We start from the raw sequence: 19,313 nt of genomic DNA, 5'->3' as shown, positions 1-19,313 counted from the left end.
AAAAAAACTCCTGAGGTACTTTAACCAGGTGATGAAATGAATCCATTGATAAATTTATCAGGTTTTTTTTGTATCCAAGTACTTAATTTACAGTAACTCTTAATATAACACACCATATCTGTCTGCCTGTTTCTCTATAAACTCCTCCTATACCATAGCAGTCGAGCAGCCACAGTTAGCGCACAGTCACAACTTAAATCCTTCATATTTATGTTAACTATTGGGATGTCATCACGTTGCTTAGCAACCACCTACCAGCAGGCTAAAATGACCCATTTGTAACATTTATGCACATATAAAAGCATAATTGTAATTACATGACAATAGCATCTAATTTAGCAGATATTGAATTGAATATGCAACCAGTTTTGATGTCTCCAAATTCAGATTTTTATTACCACATTAGACATTTTAACTTATGAAGTCAAGTGTCGTGTATTTACGGACTACATCAAAAGTTTAATGTTGGATGAGTAGCTTTTTTCCAGCATGTAATTGTATGCCTTCTTGTCACGTACGTTATTTACATGCATAGATAACCCATAATAGATGTAAATGTGCAACCATTATGAAAGTTATGAAGTCCCCTGTTACTCCACGGGTGTATATACAATTGAACAAACACACCAGTTTTTCATTACACTTCATGCGTACACTCATTTTTAGAAAATGGATGGTTGACGTGATCCCTTAATCATACATACATCTAAATTAAGTTTGTTGTACATAAACATAAACAGTCCCATATTTATATGCTATTTGTCTCTACTGTTGTTACACTTTTCTCAGTGTGGTTACTAGTAATAGCAATTCATCCATTTTCTTAACTGTTTATTCAGGTAGGATTGCTCGTGCCATCCTCAACTTAGGAGGAGCCTGTCAGCTGTAATAGAGTGAGCAGCGGTTACACCCTGGACAGGTTGCTAGGCAGCATATATTTTAAAATATATATATTCTATATGCACATTAGAATGGCCCACTTAACTTAGCTAAATCCAATTAATGTCTTGTCTCTGTCAGGCTGTTGTAGTAGCAAGAAGGTCAATCCTGAATCAGTCTTTATTGCATCTGGACCCAGACGAGCAAGAGTGACATAAGCTGTCTGGATCAGTTATTGAAGCTGAAACATCAAATTACGATTTGCGAATGAATCGGTACTGCACCTCATTTTCAGAGATCTGGTTATAAAAAGACTGCATTTTGAATTATGCGGGATCATGTAGGTTTCAAACAGCAGACTGTTTTTGTTTTCTGTATTATTGCACTGAAATTTCAGTCGGTGTAAGCTGCTTATGTCCGTGTGCATGTGTGTGTGTATGTGTCAGGAAGAGGATTCTTTGGATGACTCATCAGAGACGTCCACTCAGGAGAAGCCGGCCAGGAAAATTTATTACAAACTCAAACTGTTTCCTGGGAAGTGGATCAACATTTTATATGACCGACTCACACTGCTCGCCCTTTTGGACAGGTAACACACAAAACCTGCTGTAAGATCTTCCAGCTGTTCACACTTTGAAAATAAAATCTAGTTTACATACAAAATTTTAGAGATGAGTTTTTGTATGTCACGTTAGTATTTATATCTCCTGTATCCTTCACTGTGTGGTGAAGAACATTGTTCAGCATCAGGTCTCTCTTTGAGTCACTTCTTTTCTTTGCACTCTTCCTTCCTAATAAGGTATTAGAGGCTCTGCTGTGACCTGTCTCTGCCTTTTGCATGTGCTGCTTTTTTTTATAATAGAAACCAGGATGTTCTGGAGAATCTAGTTGCAGTCTTCATGGCCTTCCTGGTTTCCTTTCTGGGTTTTGTGCTTCTCAACCATGGGTGCTTCAAAGACTTCTGGATCTTCCAGTTCTGTCTGGTCATTGCCAGCTGCCACTATTCATTACTGAAGGTAAAAAAGTCTTCAGTCCAGGATAAAGATGCTGTATATCAAACTGAGGACAAAATCCAACATGATGTAATTGCCACATTAATAGGTACAGCTTGTGCTGCGTTTAAGGAATAAAGTGTGAGGTCAAAATATTAGCCATGGGCACTAAATATAGACAAAAAGTAAAACTGACCTCAGACTTGCCAGTTCCTGTTTACTCCCACTCACTTCCTCTCTGCTGAAATGCAGCAAAGCCTGCACACTAATTTAGTCAGTCACTGCTTTATAGACCCTCCAGCCTCCAGAGAGAATATTTAGTCAAATATAATGAAATATGATATATACAGAAACAAGGAAATGATGACCTACCTCAGACACTAAACTCCCACTATGTTATGCTGCATATTTTCTCATCCATGAATCGCCCTCTCATTATGGTGGAGAGATTTGTATGTCCTGGTGATCCCTGGAGTTATGTGCTATATAGGATCTCCAAAGGCAAACAGGCCCTGAGTGAATGGCCAGATTAACTGTGATTCATAGGATCTCTATAGAAAAAAACAACACTGGGCTATGTTAACTTTCCTGGATTGGGGATACTAGGAACCAGGTCTGCTGGAGGAGCTCATCAGTGAGTGTCTGGTGGCCAGGGCCTACCCAGGTGGCTCATTCTGGCCTATGGTCCAGCCCTCCTGTTGGTCAGGTGGTAGTCAAAAGCAGAGGCTTTGGTGTTCTGCTGCTTGGTGACTGAATAAATGTGCTTCCACCAAAGAGTGGCTGGGCTCAGCCTTAGAGACAGGGTAAGGAGTTTGGTTATTTGGAAGGGACTAGGAGTAGAGCCACTACTTCTCCACATCAAAAGGAGCCAGTTGAGGTGGCTCAGGCATCTGACATGGATACAGTCTAAGTGAGATGTTCCAGGCATGTCCCCCCCTGCAGGAGATTTCGGGGCAAACACAGGACACGCTGGAGAGATTACATCTCCAAGCTGGCTTTGGAATTCCTTGCTGTCCCCCCAGAAAAGCTAGAGGAGTTGGTTAGTGAGAGGAAGATCTGGGGGTAAAAGTAAAGTAAAAGTAAAATGTATTTATTGAGGCAAGAAAGCAGTCATAAAGTGCCTTTCAGACTATCGGTAAAAAAGACAGCTAATGTGAGGTCAGAATGAGCACACATGAACCAAATAAAACAACAGAGAACACAAAAACATGACCCGAACATGAAGAGAGAGTGTTAAGCTATTCCACAGTTTTGGTGCTAAGATTTGAAATGCATAATCCTCCTTAGTTTTCAGACTAGTATGTGGGATCACAAGAAAACCTCTATCCGAGGACCTAAGGATCCAGCATTGTGAATAGGGGTGGAGTAATTTGATGATATAGTTGGGGGCTTCACCCAAGGCCATACAAGTAAGAACCAAGGTTTGTAACTGAAACCTAAGCCTGACTGGAAGCCACTGCAGGTGCTTTAACAATGGGCTGATATGATCAAAATTTGTGCGTGTGAGTTAAAAGCTTTGCAGCCGCATTTTGGAAAGATTGAAGGAAATTGGTAAATGCTTTAGACAGATAAGAAAATAGTGAATTACAATAATTTAAGTAGGAGGAGATGAAGACATGAACAGCCATCTCCAGTTCAACAGCAGTCAAGGATTGATCTGAAGTGAAGTCGAGGTTCTAAATCGTAGCTTTTACAGTGGATACTTACACAGATAACCCAATGACGCAGATAAGCAGCAGAAAATGGATGAATGGGTAGATGAAAGGATTGGTGGATGGATGTTGTCAGACTAAAGTTGGTATTATTGCTGCTGTTTTCAAACTGGCTTTTATGGGTTTGTTTTGCAGAGTGTTCAACCAGATGCAGCTTCACCAACCCATGTAAGTTTGTTTCTTTGTTACTGAAAAAAATACTGAAAAGATTGTATAATAATCACTAATAATTTGGAAACACGTGCATCCTTGTTGTGTGTGCGTGTGACTGCTCTTCCTCTTCAGTGTGGCAGTTTTTGATATATGATGTTATGAATTTCAAAACAGTTCCTTTTTTCCATGTGAATAATTTTGCTGAGCTTTGACTGGTGAACATGCAGAGTGGCTACAGAGGATCTGCCTTATTTGACGCTATGGTAGTTGTGTCATATTACTGTGAAAACACAGGAAGGTGTTTAGGTGTAGGTGTTATCTTACTGTGATGGAAATCAGGGTAAACCCCTACAGGTGGCATCCCTCTATGTCTCCAGGGTCACAACCAACTGGTGGCCTACAGCCGAGCGGCCTACTTCTGCATTTTCTGTGCTCTGATCTGGGTGCTGGAGCAGCTGCTGAGGAGGAAGGATCTGCCGGTCTCCAGCCTTTATGGAGTCACCATCGTCTGCTATGATGTTCTGCGCTTCTTACGAGACCTCCTAGTGGGTAGGGATAAATGCAACAGGAGAAAACATGCAGATGCAGTTGCTTGCAGTATGCTAACAGTATTTCTTTCCTTTGATAAATACATAAAAATGTCTTTTGTTTTATGCATTAAACAGGTTTTACCTACTGCTTCCCAATCACCTTCCTGGTGGGCCTTTTCCCTCAGATCAACACCTTTACCATCTACCTGCTGGAGCAGATTGACATGCACTTTTTTGGAGGAACAGGTTTCTAATCTCTTGATTTTAGCATTGCTCGTGTTAGCTAATTCAGATCCTAGTTCCTATTTTCACTATAAACTGTAACTTTTGGTTGTTTATTCATAAACATACATACAAAGACAGAACAGATTTTCAGGGCCATCGAGTAAAAAGTATCTTCTGAGTTAGTTTGTTGCCATTTTAAACCACTGTATGTATTTTTAACCTTTCTAACTTGTGTGTCTCAGCTGCCACCAGTCTCATCTCTGCAGTGTACAGCATCTTGCGTAGTCTGGTTGCTCTGTCTCTGCTTTACGGTTTCTGCTTCGGCGCTCTCAAGGTAGGAAACAGAGGAAGAGCACTTAGAGGATGTAACATTACTTATCTTCTTCTTTCGTACTTTTTTCCTTTCCTGTTGAACTAATGCTGTGTTCACCTAAATGGTTAAAGGAGTAGAGGGAAGCATGTAGTACAGGTACAGGAATTTTTAAAATAATCTTCAGTTAAACAAAGTGTCACGGTCTGCAAGGGAGGGCAGACTGTGTGTGGAAGTGTGAGGACCCAGGTGCAAACACAGTGGAGGAGACAGCACTGAACTTGAAACGAAAAGCGAGCCTTTATTTTTGCTGGATTAAAGGTGGTAAACAAAGCAGAAAGCACAGACGCAGAAATAAACTAGACGCTGACTAGATACACAGACGACGCGACAATGAACGAGGACTTAAATACACACACGAGGTGATCATGAGAAGTGGAGACACATGAGGACACAGCTGACACACATGAACCTGATGACGGGACAGGGGAGGTGAAACTAAATACAATGAACAAAGAACACCAGACTCTTTCAAAATAAAACAGGAAAAAAGATGAGACAGACATGACAATATGAATGGTAAGTGAGACCAAAACACGGAGTGAAAACACAAGGGGAATCTACAAAACAATGAACTATAACAGCAATCTAGGCAAAATAGAAATAACTGGATAAGCTAAGCTAGAACATAAATGAATAACAAAATACAGTGAAACTCAAAACACTGGGTTGCATGACCCAAGACTGTGACACACAGGTGTTGCTAGTCAAGCACATGTCACACACACTCACAACTCACATTGCTGTGTGTGTGTGTTTGTTGGTGTTTATAGGAACCATGGGATGAGCAGCACACCCCAGCCCTGTTCTCTGGTTTTTGTGGCCTTTTAGTGGTGCTTTCCTATCACCTCAGCCGACAAAGCAGTGACCCTTCTGTACTTCTGTAAGTATCACGCGATGTGTGTGTGTGTGTGTGTGTGTGTGTGCGTGGGTGTGTGTTTGCTTGCGAGCAGCCTCTTGTTCTTTATTTAAAAAAAGCTGAAAAAGCTGAAATCATTGACACAAGGAACTGGAAGCAGATGGTTGATAACTCCGATGAAACATGCTGATACTACTTATACTATTTAAAAAACTGTCACTGACTCACTTTATTTGTATTCTTCAGAAGTTTTATTTGAAGCTGTTAAAAAGCTTCATAAATAAATTCTGTTATTATTAGCTGCCTATTATCATCGGTCATTACTAATCTAAACGTGTAAAATACTTATTCTCAGATCTCTAATCAAGTCAAAGATAATGCCTGCGCTTGTGGAGAGTGACGAAGAGGAAGAGGATGATACAAACATCAAAGATCCTCTACCTGAGAAACTGCAGAATTCCATGGTAACAATATTTATCTTCATATTAGTGGAAGATGGTGAGGTTCAGGTTATTATCAGCCCCAGGATTACAGGCCTGTCCCTGTTAGCTCAGGTTAATCTGGGATAATAATTATCAGAAAATCAATCCTCATTATCTCTGTGCATCTCTGAATTTATACAGCGTGAGCAGGCATAAACTGCATAAAGGTGAGATGATGAATCAGTGTTTGCTGGCAATCACTATGTGTGATTAAAGGGAATTATGCATCAGAGAACGCAAACCTCCCGTCGCCTTTTACAGCATTAATGGAGATTCTAAAGCTTAACTCTTCCCGTGCTCCTGTGCCTTTGATCTCCAAAAACTGGCGGCTCAGCGCAGATAGTCAGGAATAATCGCACACCTAAATGAGCTGGATATGCGTTTTCATGTGGATTATGAATGACTGCAGCTGTCCCTCACTTTTGTGCTCTGCAGAAAGAAATTCTGCTGTCGGACATCATTGTGTGCTCCGTTGCCTACATCCTAACCTTCGCCATCACCGCGAGTACCGTGTTTCTGTCTCTCAAGGTGGCTCAACTTGTTTTCTGCTTTTTACACTGCCTTCTACATTTGATCTTTACTTCTGGCACAATAATTTCATCTTATGTCTCTTTTATTATATACCCATGTGTGCAGCCCTTTGTGACCATAGTGCTGTATGCTCTGGCGGGGACTGTGGGGTTTGTAACCCACTACCTGATCCCCCAGCTCAGGAAGCATCACCCTTGGTTGTGGATCTCCCACCCAGTCCTCAAGACCAAGGAGTACTACCAGTTTGAACCCAGAGGTCAGTATCCCTACTGCATGTAGTTAATAATGAAGTATGTGCGTGCAAATAGCAAAACCATACAGTTAGCGTAACAGCAATCAGTCACTCGGTTATAAAAGTGCACAATCACTGTGTGCAGCATGGTCCCGCTACCTAATTAATGCAAGTACATGGGATAAATATACCGCTAAAATAATATCACAACCACATTAAAAAACATTAGCTAAGTGGAAATCTGATGGGCCCAAGAGTAAAGGCTTGTAATGAATTAAATAAAGGCAGGTTTTCAGTCTCTTCAAAAAGAATCATGTAATGGGAAGCCACTCTGGAGATAAGAGCACTTTAGGGAAGTATATCAGCATTGGGAGAGTGAAGAGGGCCTGCTGGTCTATACACAATTAGCTCAGATAAGTAAGGTGGTGCAAGTCCAGGCATGGCTTGAGCAGGCCAAAAGGAAAGGAAAAAAAAGAAACTTTGTTTAAAAATCAAAAGCAGATGACACTTTTTAGAATATTTTTGAGACGGGTGTAAAAAACTGCTATATCAAACATGGAGCTACTCGCTGTGATGACCTCTGCTGAATAAGAAAGAAGACAAAGGTAGCTTTTTGGTATTGTTTCGTGTTTTTTATTCTTTATTTTCAGTCAGTAGTTTGTGTTTACAAGAGAAATAACAGATCCAGTACTATGTCATATCGTTTGCTATACATGGGTTTTAAATGATGGCTCCTTGAGGCAACTGTTGTTATGATTTGGCACTATATGAATTAATTGAATTGAATTTATGGAGGGAATAAATGAAATGGTCTGCACTGCTACACCCTGCCTGCTTATACACAGTCACGCTGATTTTTCACGATGGTGGTGAAACCTAAAGTATGGCTGTGTCTGTTGGTTAGCCCACACTGAAACATCTACATAACTGCTGTATTGCTTTGCCGTTATGTTTTTGTGAAATGAGCCGGGGTGGATGGATTTTGCTGTAGCGCCACCAGCGGGTCAGACTCTAAACTTAAAATGTGTCCCCGCTAACTGTGCTCTGGAATCTTGTGATTTCTGCTCCGTTCATGGGTTTTTCAATTTTGTCATGTGTTGCAGAGGACGCGGTGCTTATGTGGTTTGAGCGCCTGTACGTGGGACTGCTGTGCTTTGAGAAATACGTGGTGTACCCCGCCATTGTGCTGAGCGCGCTCACTAATGATGGCTTTGCTCTCAGTCACCGCAAGAAGCTGGGAATCCAGTAAGTGGACCACAGAAAACATACAGCATCACATTTAAGATTCCACATTCTGGATTTTAATTATCATTATTTTCTAGTGTAACCTATGTTTTTGTAGCTACAGTTTACAGAGGTCACACGCAGGCATTCACCAAGTTGCTGTTTAGAAAAGAGCACAGCTTTTAGGAGTCACTGAATGCATGTGTATTATTGTGACCGGTTCAAAACATGGCTTTGCAGAACAGGCAGACAGTCGGCTGCAGATTTTTCAAATATAATAATAATATAATAATATAATATAATAATAATTTTCCTTTTGCTTATTAAAAGTCCAGTGGAATTTGAAAAATGGCAACAAATAATATTTGTTTGACAATTCCACCTAATTAAAATTGCAGATAGGAGACCAAGTAGCAGCTATAAAACAATGAATGACTAACACTGATGTTATTGAAGCTAATCTAATAATTCTCAATTGTGACTCTACAAAATGTGATGATACTTGCAGTAGTAGTAGTTGGTTTATTCAGTGGATGTGCCGAATGTGTTTTTATTACAATTATAGACCGGATCCAGAAGTATGCACTGGGAACTTCAGGGTTAACCCTGGGTTTGCTGGACTACAAAGGTGGTGGTTCACTTCTTACTGACCATGGTATATTGCCATGGTAACTTATGCTCCGAACCTAACCTCCTACTGACCAATTAATTCTCTGAAAAATCACATCAACTTTCGTGGGAGACCCCTTGGGATAGTAGGCGGGTCTAAAGTTTTAGTGTCTGATGGCTTTATGTTTCCGTGATGAGCTGCAATTATAAATCTAGATTCTTAGATGGAACTTGATTTTTTTCCCCTGTTGGCTGCAAACAGTTTTATAGGAATTTTATTGCTGTATGAGAATTAATTTACAGTCCAAATTGAAAGGACAAGGTCAAAACAACATCTTAACGATATAGCTGTAACAGTGAAAACTCTGTTAACTTACACATTCACCATTTTGGCTTGTGAACAGAATGGAAGCTTCTAGCTTAACTTCACCTAATTCCAAGGTGCATAGAGAAAAACAAATGCCTAAAGAAGTCACGTCTCCAGCGTCACTTGTATAAAGAACAGCATTTTGGCCTGTGCCCTTCATCCGGGTCAACATGCTGAAATGCATTGATCAGGTTTCCTCCATTCTGTTTTCAAGCATCACATTTTTCTGAGACACACTCATCATGGAACAACAGCATCACACCAACACCACCCAGTCCCTGACTACAAGCACTGATGATGGAGCTTCTGCTTTCTGTGGTTTTAAGAGTTACTAAGGACCACGGCACTCTTTGAACATGATGTCCACTATGAGACCTACAGAAGTTATTTATCTTCACACTTCATCACAGCCTTAAATAGTGTTCGTAAACGATAGCCATCGCCACACAATATCTCACTGAAGGTAAAAGCAAACATTTTTAAGAAGATGCTCTTGCATCTTGACACTTGACGAAGGAGTATACAAAGGGTTAACCCTATCCTTGGAGCAAAGATGGCCAAGGTTCAGCATTTACTTTATTTATACGGTAGATCTTTGATTGATCAGATTCTGCCAACATCAATCCTTTTATGTGACGTCCTGGGTTAACTGGTAAAATTTACAGTCAGCTTGGTGCGACTGCTTATCCACTTAGATAATGAAAAGATAGTACAGAGCCCATTAAGGAGGGGATTTAATCGTTTTTTTGTGCCCTTGTTTGTGCTTTCTTCAGCTGTGATGTTCTCCTGACGACAGTCGCTGGACTGAAACTCCTGCGCTCATCCTTCTGCAACCCCAGCTTCCAGTTTCTCACTCTGCTCTTTACACTCATTTTCTTTCACTTCGATTGTCCACGTGCCTCTGAGAGCTTCCTGCTGGACTTCTTCATCATGTCCATTGTGTTCCACAAGGTAAAAGAGCCACCGATGATTTCTGGAGGACCACATGAGAGAATGCAGGAGGTTATCTTACACGTATACAATACTTAGTGGGTATAGAAATAAGCACACATTTGTGATAAGCAGAAACAAGGTCACAAAGAAACTGTTATACACAACAGCTGAGACTTGAATGCTAACTGCTAATTTACTCATCAATTTTGCAAAGGGTAGTTACTCATAACAGAGAGTGCTAGTCATGCTCTGGTAAAGTCTGAGAAAATACAATAATCAAAATTAAATCTGCTGACAAACCTTTTGAAAGTGATTCTCAAAAATATAATAAAAATAGTAACTTCAAGCTGATTGAGAGCAACAAAAACATGTTTTTATTTGCGATTGAAAGGTGTGTTTTTGTGTGTTTTTATGTGCAGCCATTGACAGAAACCAAAGAAAGTGTGACTGAAATATGAAACCTTCAACAGACTTCCCTTTTGTGTTCTGTTAATATGTGCCTGTCGTGAACCTTGCAGAATAATTAGAGCGTATATGAAGCTAGGAAGTTAAATAAGGCTGTCGCTACTGTGCGGCTCTCAGAGGATTGACAGTGTGCTTCCCTTTCTGTCCAGATGCGCGAGCTGCTGCTGAAACTCCATTTCATCCTGGTTTACATCGCTCCCTGGCAGATCGCCTGGGGCAGCGCTTTTCATGCCTTTGCTCAGCCATTTGCTGTGCCTCGTATCCTTTCTCTAAGACCTGCAAGTGTGTGAAAGTGTATCAGTGCCTGTTTTTTCTTTCCTTGACTGGCGTGTGTGTGCGTCTAGACTCAGCCATGCTGCTGCTCCAGACTCTGCTCACCACAGTTTTCTACACTCCACTCGCCCCCTTCCTGGGCAGTGCCATCTTCATTTCCTCTTATCCGAGGCCCATTAAGTTCTGGGAGAGAAACTACAAGTAAGGGCCTGATGAGGAAATTAAGTGAATGTGCCGTCAGTCTCTCAAATGGTCCAGATTAAGGAATTCTTGAAAATTAAAGAACAGGTCATTATTAGTGTAGCTCATGAAAATAAATAATATGTTTAGCTTTTACTAAAATAGCCTTTTTTCCCTCTGTGCTGCAGAGCTGTCGTTTCTAATTAAAACAAACTAATGAGGTAGACTTGTATTCTGTTGCATGGTCCTTTTTTTTACACGTTTGAATTGCACAGTCCAGCTGCAAATGTGGCTAAAAATAGTCCTCATCAGTTAGAGTCATTTTAATTAAAAACTACAATACCCAGCTGTGTTAAAAAAATGATTTGCAGTTGTGAAAAAACAATTTTTCACATGTCTATGCAATTTTTTTGAAAAGCTTATTGTACCTCAGGGTTCAGTAGCTTATAGTACCACCTTTAGCAGCAATAACTTGAGGTATTTTCTGTATGACTTTGTCAGTCTTTCACGTTGCTGTGGAGGAATTTTGGCCCACTCTGTTAAAGTGCCCCCACAGCATTTCACTTTGGAACGCTACAGCACATGGCCTCACATTTGACTCCACAATACTTTGATATATAGAGGAGCACATGATCAACTCAGTGACTACAAGGTGTCCAGGCCCTATAGCTCATGTAGAAGTTGTCTTTGATTAGGCTTTTACGTGGTTAAATGGGCTTACGTGGTAGGATAAATACTGAGTCGTGACTTCCTTCTCCAGTTTGTAATTTGCACATCTGTTTTTTTATTTACTGAAGAAGCAATCAATCTTTGTCTTTTGAACTGAGCTCCCCTTCTGTCTCACACTTAGCTGCTTACACAATAAAGTGTCTTTGTTCCCTCTTACTTATTGATGTGAGAGACTGCACGCATTCAGCACCCTGAGAGCACGCCAGAAATACTCCCAGAGCTTTCATGTGCAAGCTTACCCCACGACTATATTTAGGTGACACTGTCAGTGTTAGACCTGAAACCTTGAAATCACTGACAGCATCACCTCAGCTGGAGTCAGTTGAAATAGGAAGTGTTTGCTCAAGTTGTCACAGTGAAGCTCAGATGAGCAGCAATGCAACATGACACAGAAAGTATAGCAGAACAGTCACAGCAGAGCAGGAATAAAGTGAAATAAAAGCATACAGTAGTTTTATAGTGAGACACTTCATACGGGATTGCATGATATATTTTATCAGCTTTTAACCTGATGTATAAGCACATACAGGAAAAACATTTGGTCAGTGTTGCACAGATATGCTTCTTTGTGTGTTCCTTGCAGCACAAAACGTATTGATAACTCCAACAGCAGGCTGGTGTCCCAGGTGGACAAGGAGACAGGTGAGCTTTAACTGGACTATCAAATCAGTTTAATTTATTTCATTCCCCCAACACAAAGAGCATCTTGTATTTTAGTATCAGATAAGGCAGCAAGCACATTTGATCTGTTTTTCTGGCTCTTCTTTTGCAGGTTGCGACGATAACAACCTAAACTCCATCTTTTATGAGTACCTGACTCGATCACTGCAGCATTCGCTTTGTGGTGACCTCATGCTGGGCCGATGGGGCAACTATAGCGCTGGGGACTGTTTCATCCTGGCTTCTGACTACCTCAACGCCCTGGTCCACCTCATAGAGATTGGCAATGGTTTGGTCACCTTCCAGCTGAGGGGTTTAGAGTTCAGAGGTAAAGTACAGCCATCCCATCGCGTCCATGGCAAAGGTATCTTATTGCTTTACTTATGACTCCATGTCTCTATCCCAGGGACGTACTGTCAGCAGCGCGAGGTGGAGGCCATCACAGAGGGCGTGGAGGAAGATGACGCATGCTGCTGCTGTGAGCCGGGCCACTTGCCTCACATGCTGTCATGCAACGCTGCTTTCAACCTGCGCTGGCTGGCTTGGGAAGTGATGGCCACCAAGTACCTGCTGGAGGGTTACAGCATCAGTGAGAACAATGCTGCCACCATGCTGCAAGTGTACGATCTTCGAAAGCTGCTCATCACCTACTACCTGAAGGTACATTTACACTCCAACCTGAAGCTTCCAGATTCACAGAGTATGTGCGTTTACAGGGCATCAAAACATTTCAAACTATATTGCTAAAAAAGTGTTTGCTCGCTTGCATTCACACGCACACGAACTTGAATGACATCCTGTTCTTAATCCAAAGGGTTTAATATGGTGTTGGCCCGCTCTTTGCAGCTGAAACAGCTTCAACTCTTCTGAGAAGGCTTTCCACAAGATTTCGGAGTGTGTTTATGGGAATTTTTGAACATTCTTCAAATTCAAATTCAAATTCAAATTTTATTTGTCACGTACACAGTCATACACAGTACGATATGTAGTGAAATGCTTGGACAACTGCTCGTGACCTAAAGAAAACAAAAAAAGGAAAAGGCTATGAATAAGATAGGAAATAAATATGAAAAATTAAAAAGGGTAAATTTAACTAGGAAGGAATAAAATATAAATTAAGGTTAAAAATGAAATAACTGTACAACACAAATTAGAATGAAGGGTAAATTTAACTGGGAAGAATAAGATAAAGATAAATATATAAATTAAAGTTGAAAATAAAATAACTGTACAACAAAATACACAATACACAATATAGAACTATATAAGAATGTATGAAGAAATCTAAATATAAATAAATATATACACAATAACAGCAGCTGTACAAGTATTAACCGGAAATGAAGAATATAGTGACCAGTGTTGTGCAAAACCAAAGTCCAGAAAGTCCAGTGTGTGTGTAAGAACTGTATGTGTGGGTCAGTACTGTGTGGTGGTGTGATTGAGAGACCGTATCGCCTGCGGGAAGAAGCTCCTCCTCAGTCTCTCTGTGTTGGTCTTCAGGGAGCGGAATCGCTTTCCTGACCTCAGCAGAGAGAACAGTCTGTTGTTGGGATGGCTGAGGTCCTTCACCATCTTCCTGGCCTTGGTCCAGCACCGCCTGCTGTAGATTGAGTGCAGGTCAGGGAGCTCGGAGCGGATGGTGCGCTCAGCTGACCGCACAACCCTCTGTAGAGCTCGTCTGTCCTGCATGGTGCTGTTCCCGAACCAGGTTAAGATGTTTCCCGCCAGGATGCTCTCTATGGTGCACGAGTAAAAGTTCCTGAGCACCTTGGAGGGCAGTTGGAAGTCTCTCAAGCGTCTGAGGTGGTAGAGACGCTGTCGGGCCTTTTTCACCACGGTGTTGATGTGACAGGACCATGACAGGTCCTGCGTGATGTGAACTCCGAGGTATTTGAAGCTGTCCACTCTCTCCACTGGGCACTCGTTGATGACGGGGGTCTGGTAGTTCCTCTCCTGCTTAGTGCTGAAGTCCACTATCAGCTCCTTTGTCTTACTGACGTTTAGAAGGAGGTTGTTCCTCTGGCACCAGTTCTCCAGATTCCTAATCTCCTTCAGGTAGGCCGTCTCGTTGTTATCAGAGATCAGGCCCACAAATATGCTTCTTCCAGAAGCATATTTGTGAGGTTAGACACTGATGATGGACAAAAAGGCTCTGCTCGCTGACAGCAACATGTGACTGACCCCAGAGAAACCACTGTTCTTACGTGGGAATTTGCTTTCCACTTAAGATCAGATTTTGTCATGTCAAATAAATTCAAATTAATCTCTGCTATTAAAGGGAACCCTGCACGGTTTAATAATGCATTCACCCCTGATGCATTCAGTCAGCCTCACTTCAGAGGCAGGCTGAAAATTGAACATTCAGCTCGTCTCAAAAGGCTCTTAAAGAGTTGCCTGCACAAAGGTTAAGCAGTTTAAATGACAAATTAATTAGCATCTTATGCATTAATCACCATTACAAATAGCAGCATGGCAATAAAGGACTCTAGACATCCTAAGCAATGCAGTACGTACAAGAGCACGTCTTCCTTTTGAGTGAGTATTATGTTTTTACTTACTGACCCATTCTTTCTCAATCTCCTTTTCAGAGTATCATCTACTACTTGGTCCACTCTCCCAAACTGTCTACATGGCTCAAGGATGCCACCATTCAGGAGGCGCTGCAGTCCTACACCAAGTGGCACCACATTGAGCGCGACCCTCAGGTCTTTAGCGTGAAGATCGATGAGGACTATGTGCATTGCCTGCAGGGGGTGACGCGTGCCAGCTTCTGCAACGTTTACCTGGAGTGGATCCAGCACTGTGCTGGGAAAATGGAGACGGTACGTCCCTTTAACACTGTTCTATTAAACATCGTCTTGCGAGTTTCAGTTTACACTCTGCTGCAACTTAATGTGGTTATAGTCACGAGCCCAAATGCTTAAAATGCTGAAAGAAGAAGAAAAACTAGAATATATTTCAGATTTGAGAAGCTGGAAACAGTAATGTTTTACGTCTCCTTTAAGGAATTTTGTTTATTGTCATTCTGCTTTTACTTGTTTAGAAATCTGACATGAGTAAGAAAGAAAGCAAGAGTTGCACAGTGAAAATAAACTGCTGCAAATTGCCATATAGCACTCATAATGCTTGAATCTGTACTTACTTTTATCTCTGGCCCATATGCCATTGCCTTCATCCGTGTGTTTGTGCTTATATCCAGCCTGTGGACAGCGATGAAGACTCTCCTCTGGTCACTCTGTCTTATGCTCTCTCCGTCCTGGGGAGGAGATCCCTTGGCACTGCGTCACACAACATGTCCAACAGGTAAGCCTGTCTGACTCAAAAACAGCACACATACACTGCCTGGCCACAAAAATGGTCACCACCTGGATTTAACAAAGCGAACACATAAAAGCCCTCTGTTGCATAATTACTGCATTAATCAATATGTTTCAGCTGGCAGAGAAGACTTCATGCAGCAGTCTGACTCTCCCATCATCAATGAAAGAATTTGACTAAATAAATAAATAAATCCAACTGTGGTCAGAAATAAATGCTGTGACAGTTATAGGCTATCAAAGCTGAAGGCAGTCCAGTGAAATATTAGAGTGCGTGACTGGTTTGGCTGGCCTGCAAATCCCTCTGTGAAGTGAGCTGTGTGGAAATATTATTAAGGTCTTTATACAGCATAGGCTTATGCTCATCACTTTGAGCAAATATTTGGTAGCCCATTAGTCTTTCATAGAACTCGGTGTGAGCAAAGTGTTTATTTGTGCCTCCATTAGCTGAAGTTACACAAGAAAGGCAGAGGTGCCGTCATGTAACAGTAAGACGGTTACAACTGCTTAATGTGCTTCAGTTGTAAACATGTAGAAATGTTTGACTGTGTTTAAAATCTATTCAGGTGTGACTTTTCTATGGGAATATTATGAATTTTTAGTTGGTTTATTTGCTACTATGTGTCATTTCTTTAGCTGAAGGGTGTTTTAGGACACTGGAAAAGCACCGTCAACAGTGATGTTGTGGTAATTGTTAACAAATACTTTAACCTCCTAGGACCTGGTGTCCACATATGTGGACATCACATTTTGGGATGTCTAGACCACAATACTTAATTTTTCTCTACAAGGGCCTGATATCCACTTACGAGGACATTATACTGCCACTGTTCTATCAAAATTTGAAACAAATGTCCTCATATGTGGATCTCATTTTTCTCAAAAACAAAAATTAGGTAAAAAAAACAATCTGGTAATTCTTTGCTTTCACATTCATCAGGTCCTAATCAACCCAAATAGCAAAGAAAAATATAAAATGCATGCCATGAAAGAGTTCGGGTCTTAGGAGGTGAAATCATTCATTCCCTCAGCTATTAGATTACTTGCAGGGATCATTTAGATGAGTTTTTTCCGTGACTGTTCATTTTTAGGCATTTGTTCTTCTTTGTCTATTTATTTATTTTTAATACATTTATTTATTCTTTAAGAATCTGTTTTGCTTTGACCTCATTTTTGCTGATCTCTACCTTGACAATGTGTATATACTATAGATTGTGTGTTTGACCATATATGTAGGTTTTGTGGGTAAGTTGCAAACAAGTTGCCCTTTCGGGACTGATAAAGTTATCTGAATCTGAATCTAAATTTAAAACCCTGTGTGTTGTCAGAGTGTCGACCTCTTCAGTCTGCTTCCTCTCCTTTGTGCACTTTGGCAGTAGATAAACTTGTTCCATTAAAATAAAATGAATGGAAACCAATGAAATTAAATGCTTATGGTAAATTGATCTTAAAACACAGTAAAAATGTTTCTGTTGCATTTGAGATTACATGCACAAATTATTGGAACGTCTGTCTCATGTTGTACATATTACCCGGTGCTAAACAGAAACGCCAGAAGGGGGAGCCAGTGGATAAATCTTTAAACATCCCCGTCATTCAAACATACCTCTGACTCTGCAGTGTTATTATGTCTTGTAATCTAATCTAAAATATGTTATTATAATCCATCCTTTATTTCTCTATCTTTGTGTTTCCTTTATCCCCCCCCCTCAAATCCCTCCCTTCCTCTTTAAAGTCTTGAATCATTTCTGTACGGTTTCAACACCCTGTTTAAAGGCGACTTCCGCATCGCCACTAAGGATGAGTGGGTTTTCACTGATCTCGACCTCCTCCAGAAGGTGGTGGCTCCTGCAGTCAGAATGAGCCTCAAATTGCATCAGGTAAAACGAGAGCATGTAGCTTTTCAACCTTTAGTCTCAAACTGTACTGGAAATACACCTTATAGAGAAAACATTTCCTTCAACACTTCATGATGACCTTCCTGCTTTTGCAGGATCACTTTACCTGTCTGGAAGAGACCGAGGAGGCGTCTATCCTGTACGAAGCCATCACAAACTACCGCAGCAACCTCGTAATCTGCCACGAGAGCGATCCCGCTTGGCGTAAGGCTGTGCTGTCAAGCCGTGACACGCTGCTCACTCTGAGACACATGATTGATGATGGCACGGACGAGTACAAGATCATCATGCTGTACAAACGCCACCTCAGCTTCAAGGTCATCAAGGTAAAATACGTTTAATTTTCTGGCTGAATGACTAAACAGCTAAATGCTGTGTGCACAGTGTGACAGCATCCTGCCTACCTATGAGGAGAAGGTTGGTCTCAAAGGTTTGACAATAAACAAACCAACACTATCACTTTTCCAAATGTATGATAGAACATAATCGTGGCTTTTTTTGCTTTTTAATCTTAGTGTAAATAAATCACGCAAATTTGAATTTCTTCTGTTCAAACTCCTTTTGATTCTGGAGTTGCTGCTTTCCCTTCAGGATGTCAAACAGACTTTTGAAAATGCGCACATCTGGATAACATACACTCATCATCTCATGGTATTTCTGGGCTTTTAATGATTTCTTTGAGCTGTTTTTTTCCAGGGTTGAATGATTGTACAGCATACTTCTTTAATGACTTAAAAAAAAACAAGATTTGGAAGTATGAATTTATTTTGGATTTTCTCTAATCCACACAGGGTCAAAAGTATATATAAAGGCTCAAATATATGCAAACACTCAGTTAAATATTTTAATCAGTGGCGTTAAAAGTTCTTCAGCGTCGTTTAACTCGACTAGGCCAAAGCTTATTAACTTCACGTTGGTGATCATGGTTGACTACATATCTTAGTTTCTCTTTGCCAGCATAAAAAGGATTTGTTCAACAACACTCACTGGATTGACCAATACTCAGAAAAAATGGGAAGTCCAAGGAACTCAGTGAAGAAGGAGAATTGTAGATTTACACAAGTTGGGAAGGTCTCCAGATTCCAAGACTGTACAAGTACAGGTATCACTATTTTACCAAGATCTTGAAGAAGACCCAATCTGTCACCCTCAGATGAGAGAATACGTGAATTTCAGGCAAATCCTAAGAACCACCGAGGCTCAAACTTGTCACTAAACTGCATGTAAATTGAGGGCACCGACCAACTCCTGCTCCAAAATCAGCACCTTCATGATTAACTGAAATTTACAGCTGTCCACATGGATAAGCCAAATATGTTCTGACAAAATGTTTTATGGTTAGAGAGAAATTCTGCTATTTGGCCACAACGACAAGGGATACGTTTGGAGGAGTAAAGGGGAAGCTTTCAAACCCAAGAACACTGTACCAGCTGCCAAGCATGGTGGTGGTAGCATCACGGTCTAGGGCTGTTTTGTTGCAATTTTTATATCATCTCATGTCAACAGCTGGATGACTGAAACTTGGACACAATTTGTTGTCCCAACAGGACAAATATCCCAAATGCAAATCAAAACTCATTTTGGAACTGATAAAACAAGCTAACATTAATCTTCCCACAGCCCTGCCCTCAACCGTATTAAAAAATTGTGGACTACACTTCAAAGAAGGTCCTGTGCCAAGAAACTAACC

The 19,313-nt window shown here is 40.9% G+C and overlaps 1 protein-coding gene across 1 annotated transcript in view; it reads left to right on the top strand.

The window, feature by feature from the left end:
* The window catches only part of pcnx2 (pecanex 2), a 38,744-nt gene that overhangs the window by 11,103 nt on the left and 8,328 nt on the right, over nucleotides 1-19,313 (top strand). Inside the window, exons 13-33 of the mRNA XM_026189609.1 lie at nucleotides 1,326-1,468; nucleotides 1,742-1,895; nucleotides 3,719-3,751; nucleotides 4,114-4,285; nucleotides 4,402-4,512; nucleotides 4,734-4,825; nucleotides 5,635-5,744; nucleotides 6,076-6,184; nucleotides 6,638-6,730; nucleotides 6,839-6,989; nucleotides 8,069-8,210; nucleotides 9,939-10,116; nucleotides 10,713-10,821; nucleotides 10,908-11,037; nucleotides 12,329-12,387; nucleotides 12,518-12,733; nucleotides 12,812-13,065; nucleotides 14,997-15,230; nucleotides 15,608-15,711; nucleotides 17,461-17,605; nucleotides 17,719-17,949. Coding sequence (XP_026045394.1) covers nucleotides 1,326-1,468; nucleotides 1,742-1,895; nucleotides 3,719-3,751; nucleotides 4,114-4,285; nucleotides 4,402-4,512; nucleotides 4,734-4,825; nucleotides 5,635-5,744; nucleotides 6,076-6,184; nucleotides 6,638-6,730; nucleotides 6,839-6,989; nucleotides 8,069-8,210; nucleotides 9,939-10,116; nucleotides 10,713-10,821; nucleotides 10,908-11,037; nucleotides 12,329-12,387; nucleotides 12,518-12,733; nucleotides 12,812-13,065; nucleotides 14,997-15,230; nucleotides 15,608-15,711; nucleotides 17,461-17,605; nucleotides 17,719-17,949 — 2,970 coding nt within the window. The remainder of the gene's footprint in view (nucleotides 1-1,325; nucleotides 1,469-1,741; nucleotides 1,896-3,718; nucleotides 3,752-4,113; nucleotides 4,286-4,401; nucleotides 4,513-4,733; nucleotides 4,826-5,634; nucleotides 5,745-6,075; nucleotides 6,185-6,637; nucleotides 6,731-6,838; nucleotides 6,990-8,068; nucleotides 8,211-9,938; nucleotides 10,117-10,712; nucleotides 10,822-10,907; nucleotides 11,038-12,328; nucleotides 12,388-12,517; nucleotides 12,734-12,811; nucleotides 13,066-14,996; nucleotides 15,231-15,607; nucleotides 15,712-17,460; nucleotides 17,606-17,718; nucleotides 17,950-19,313) is intronic.

The sequence above is a fragment of the Astatotilapia calliptera genome, chromosome 13 (genome assembly GCF_900246225.1).
Source record: "Astatotilapia calliptera chromosome 13, fAstCal1.2, whole genome shotgun sequence".
NCBI classification, from domain to species: domain Eukaryota; kingdom Metazoa; phylum Chordata; class Actinopteri; order Cichliformes; family Cichlidae; genus Astatotilapia; species Astatotilapia calliptera.
The sequence above is the reverse complement of the archived record's forward strand: the minus strand, read 5'-3'. Positions and strand labels throughout refer to the sequence as shown.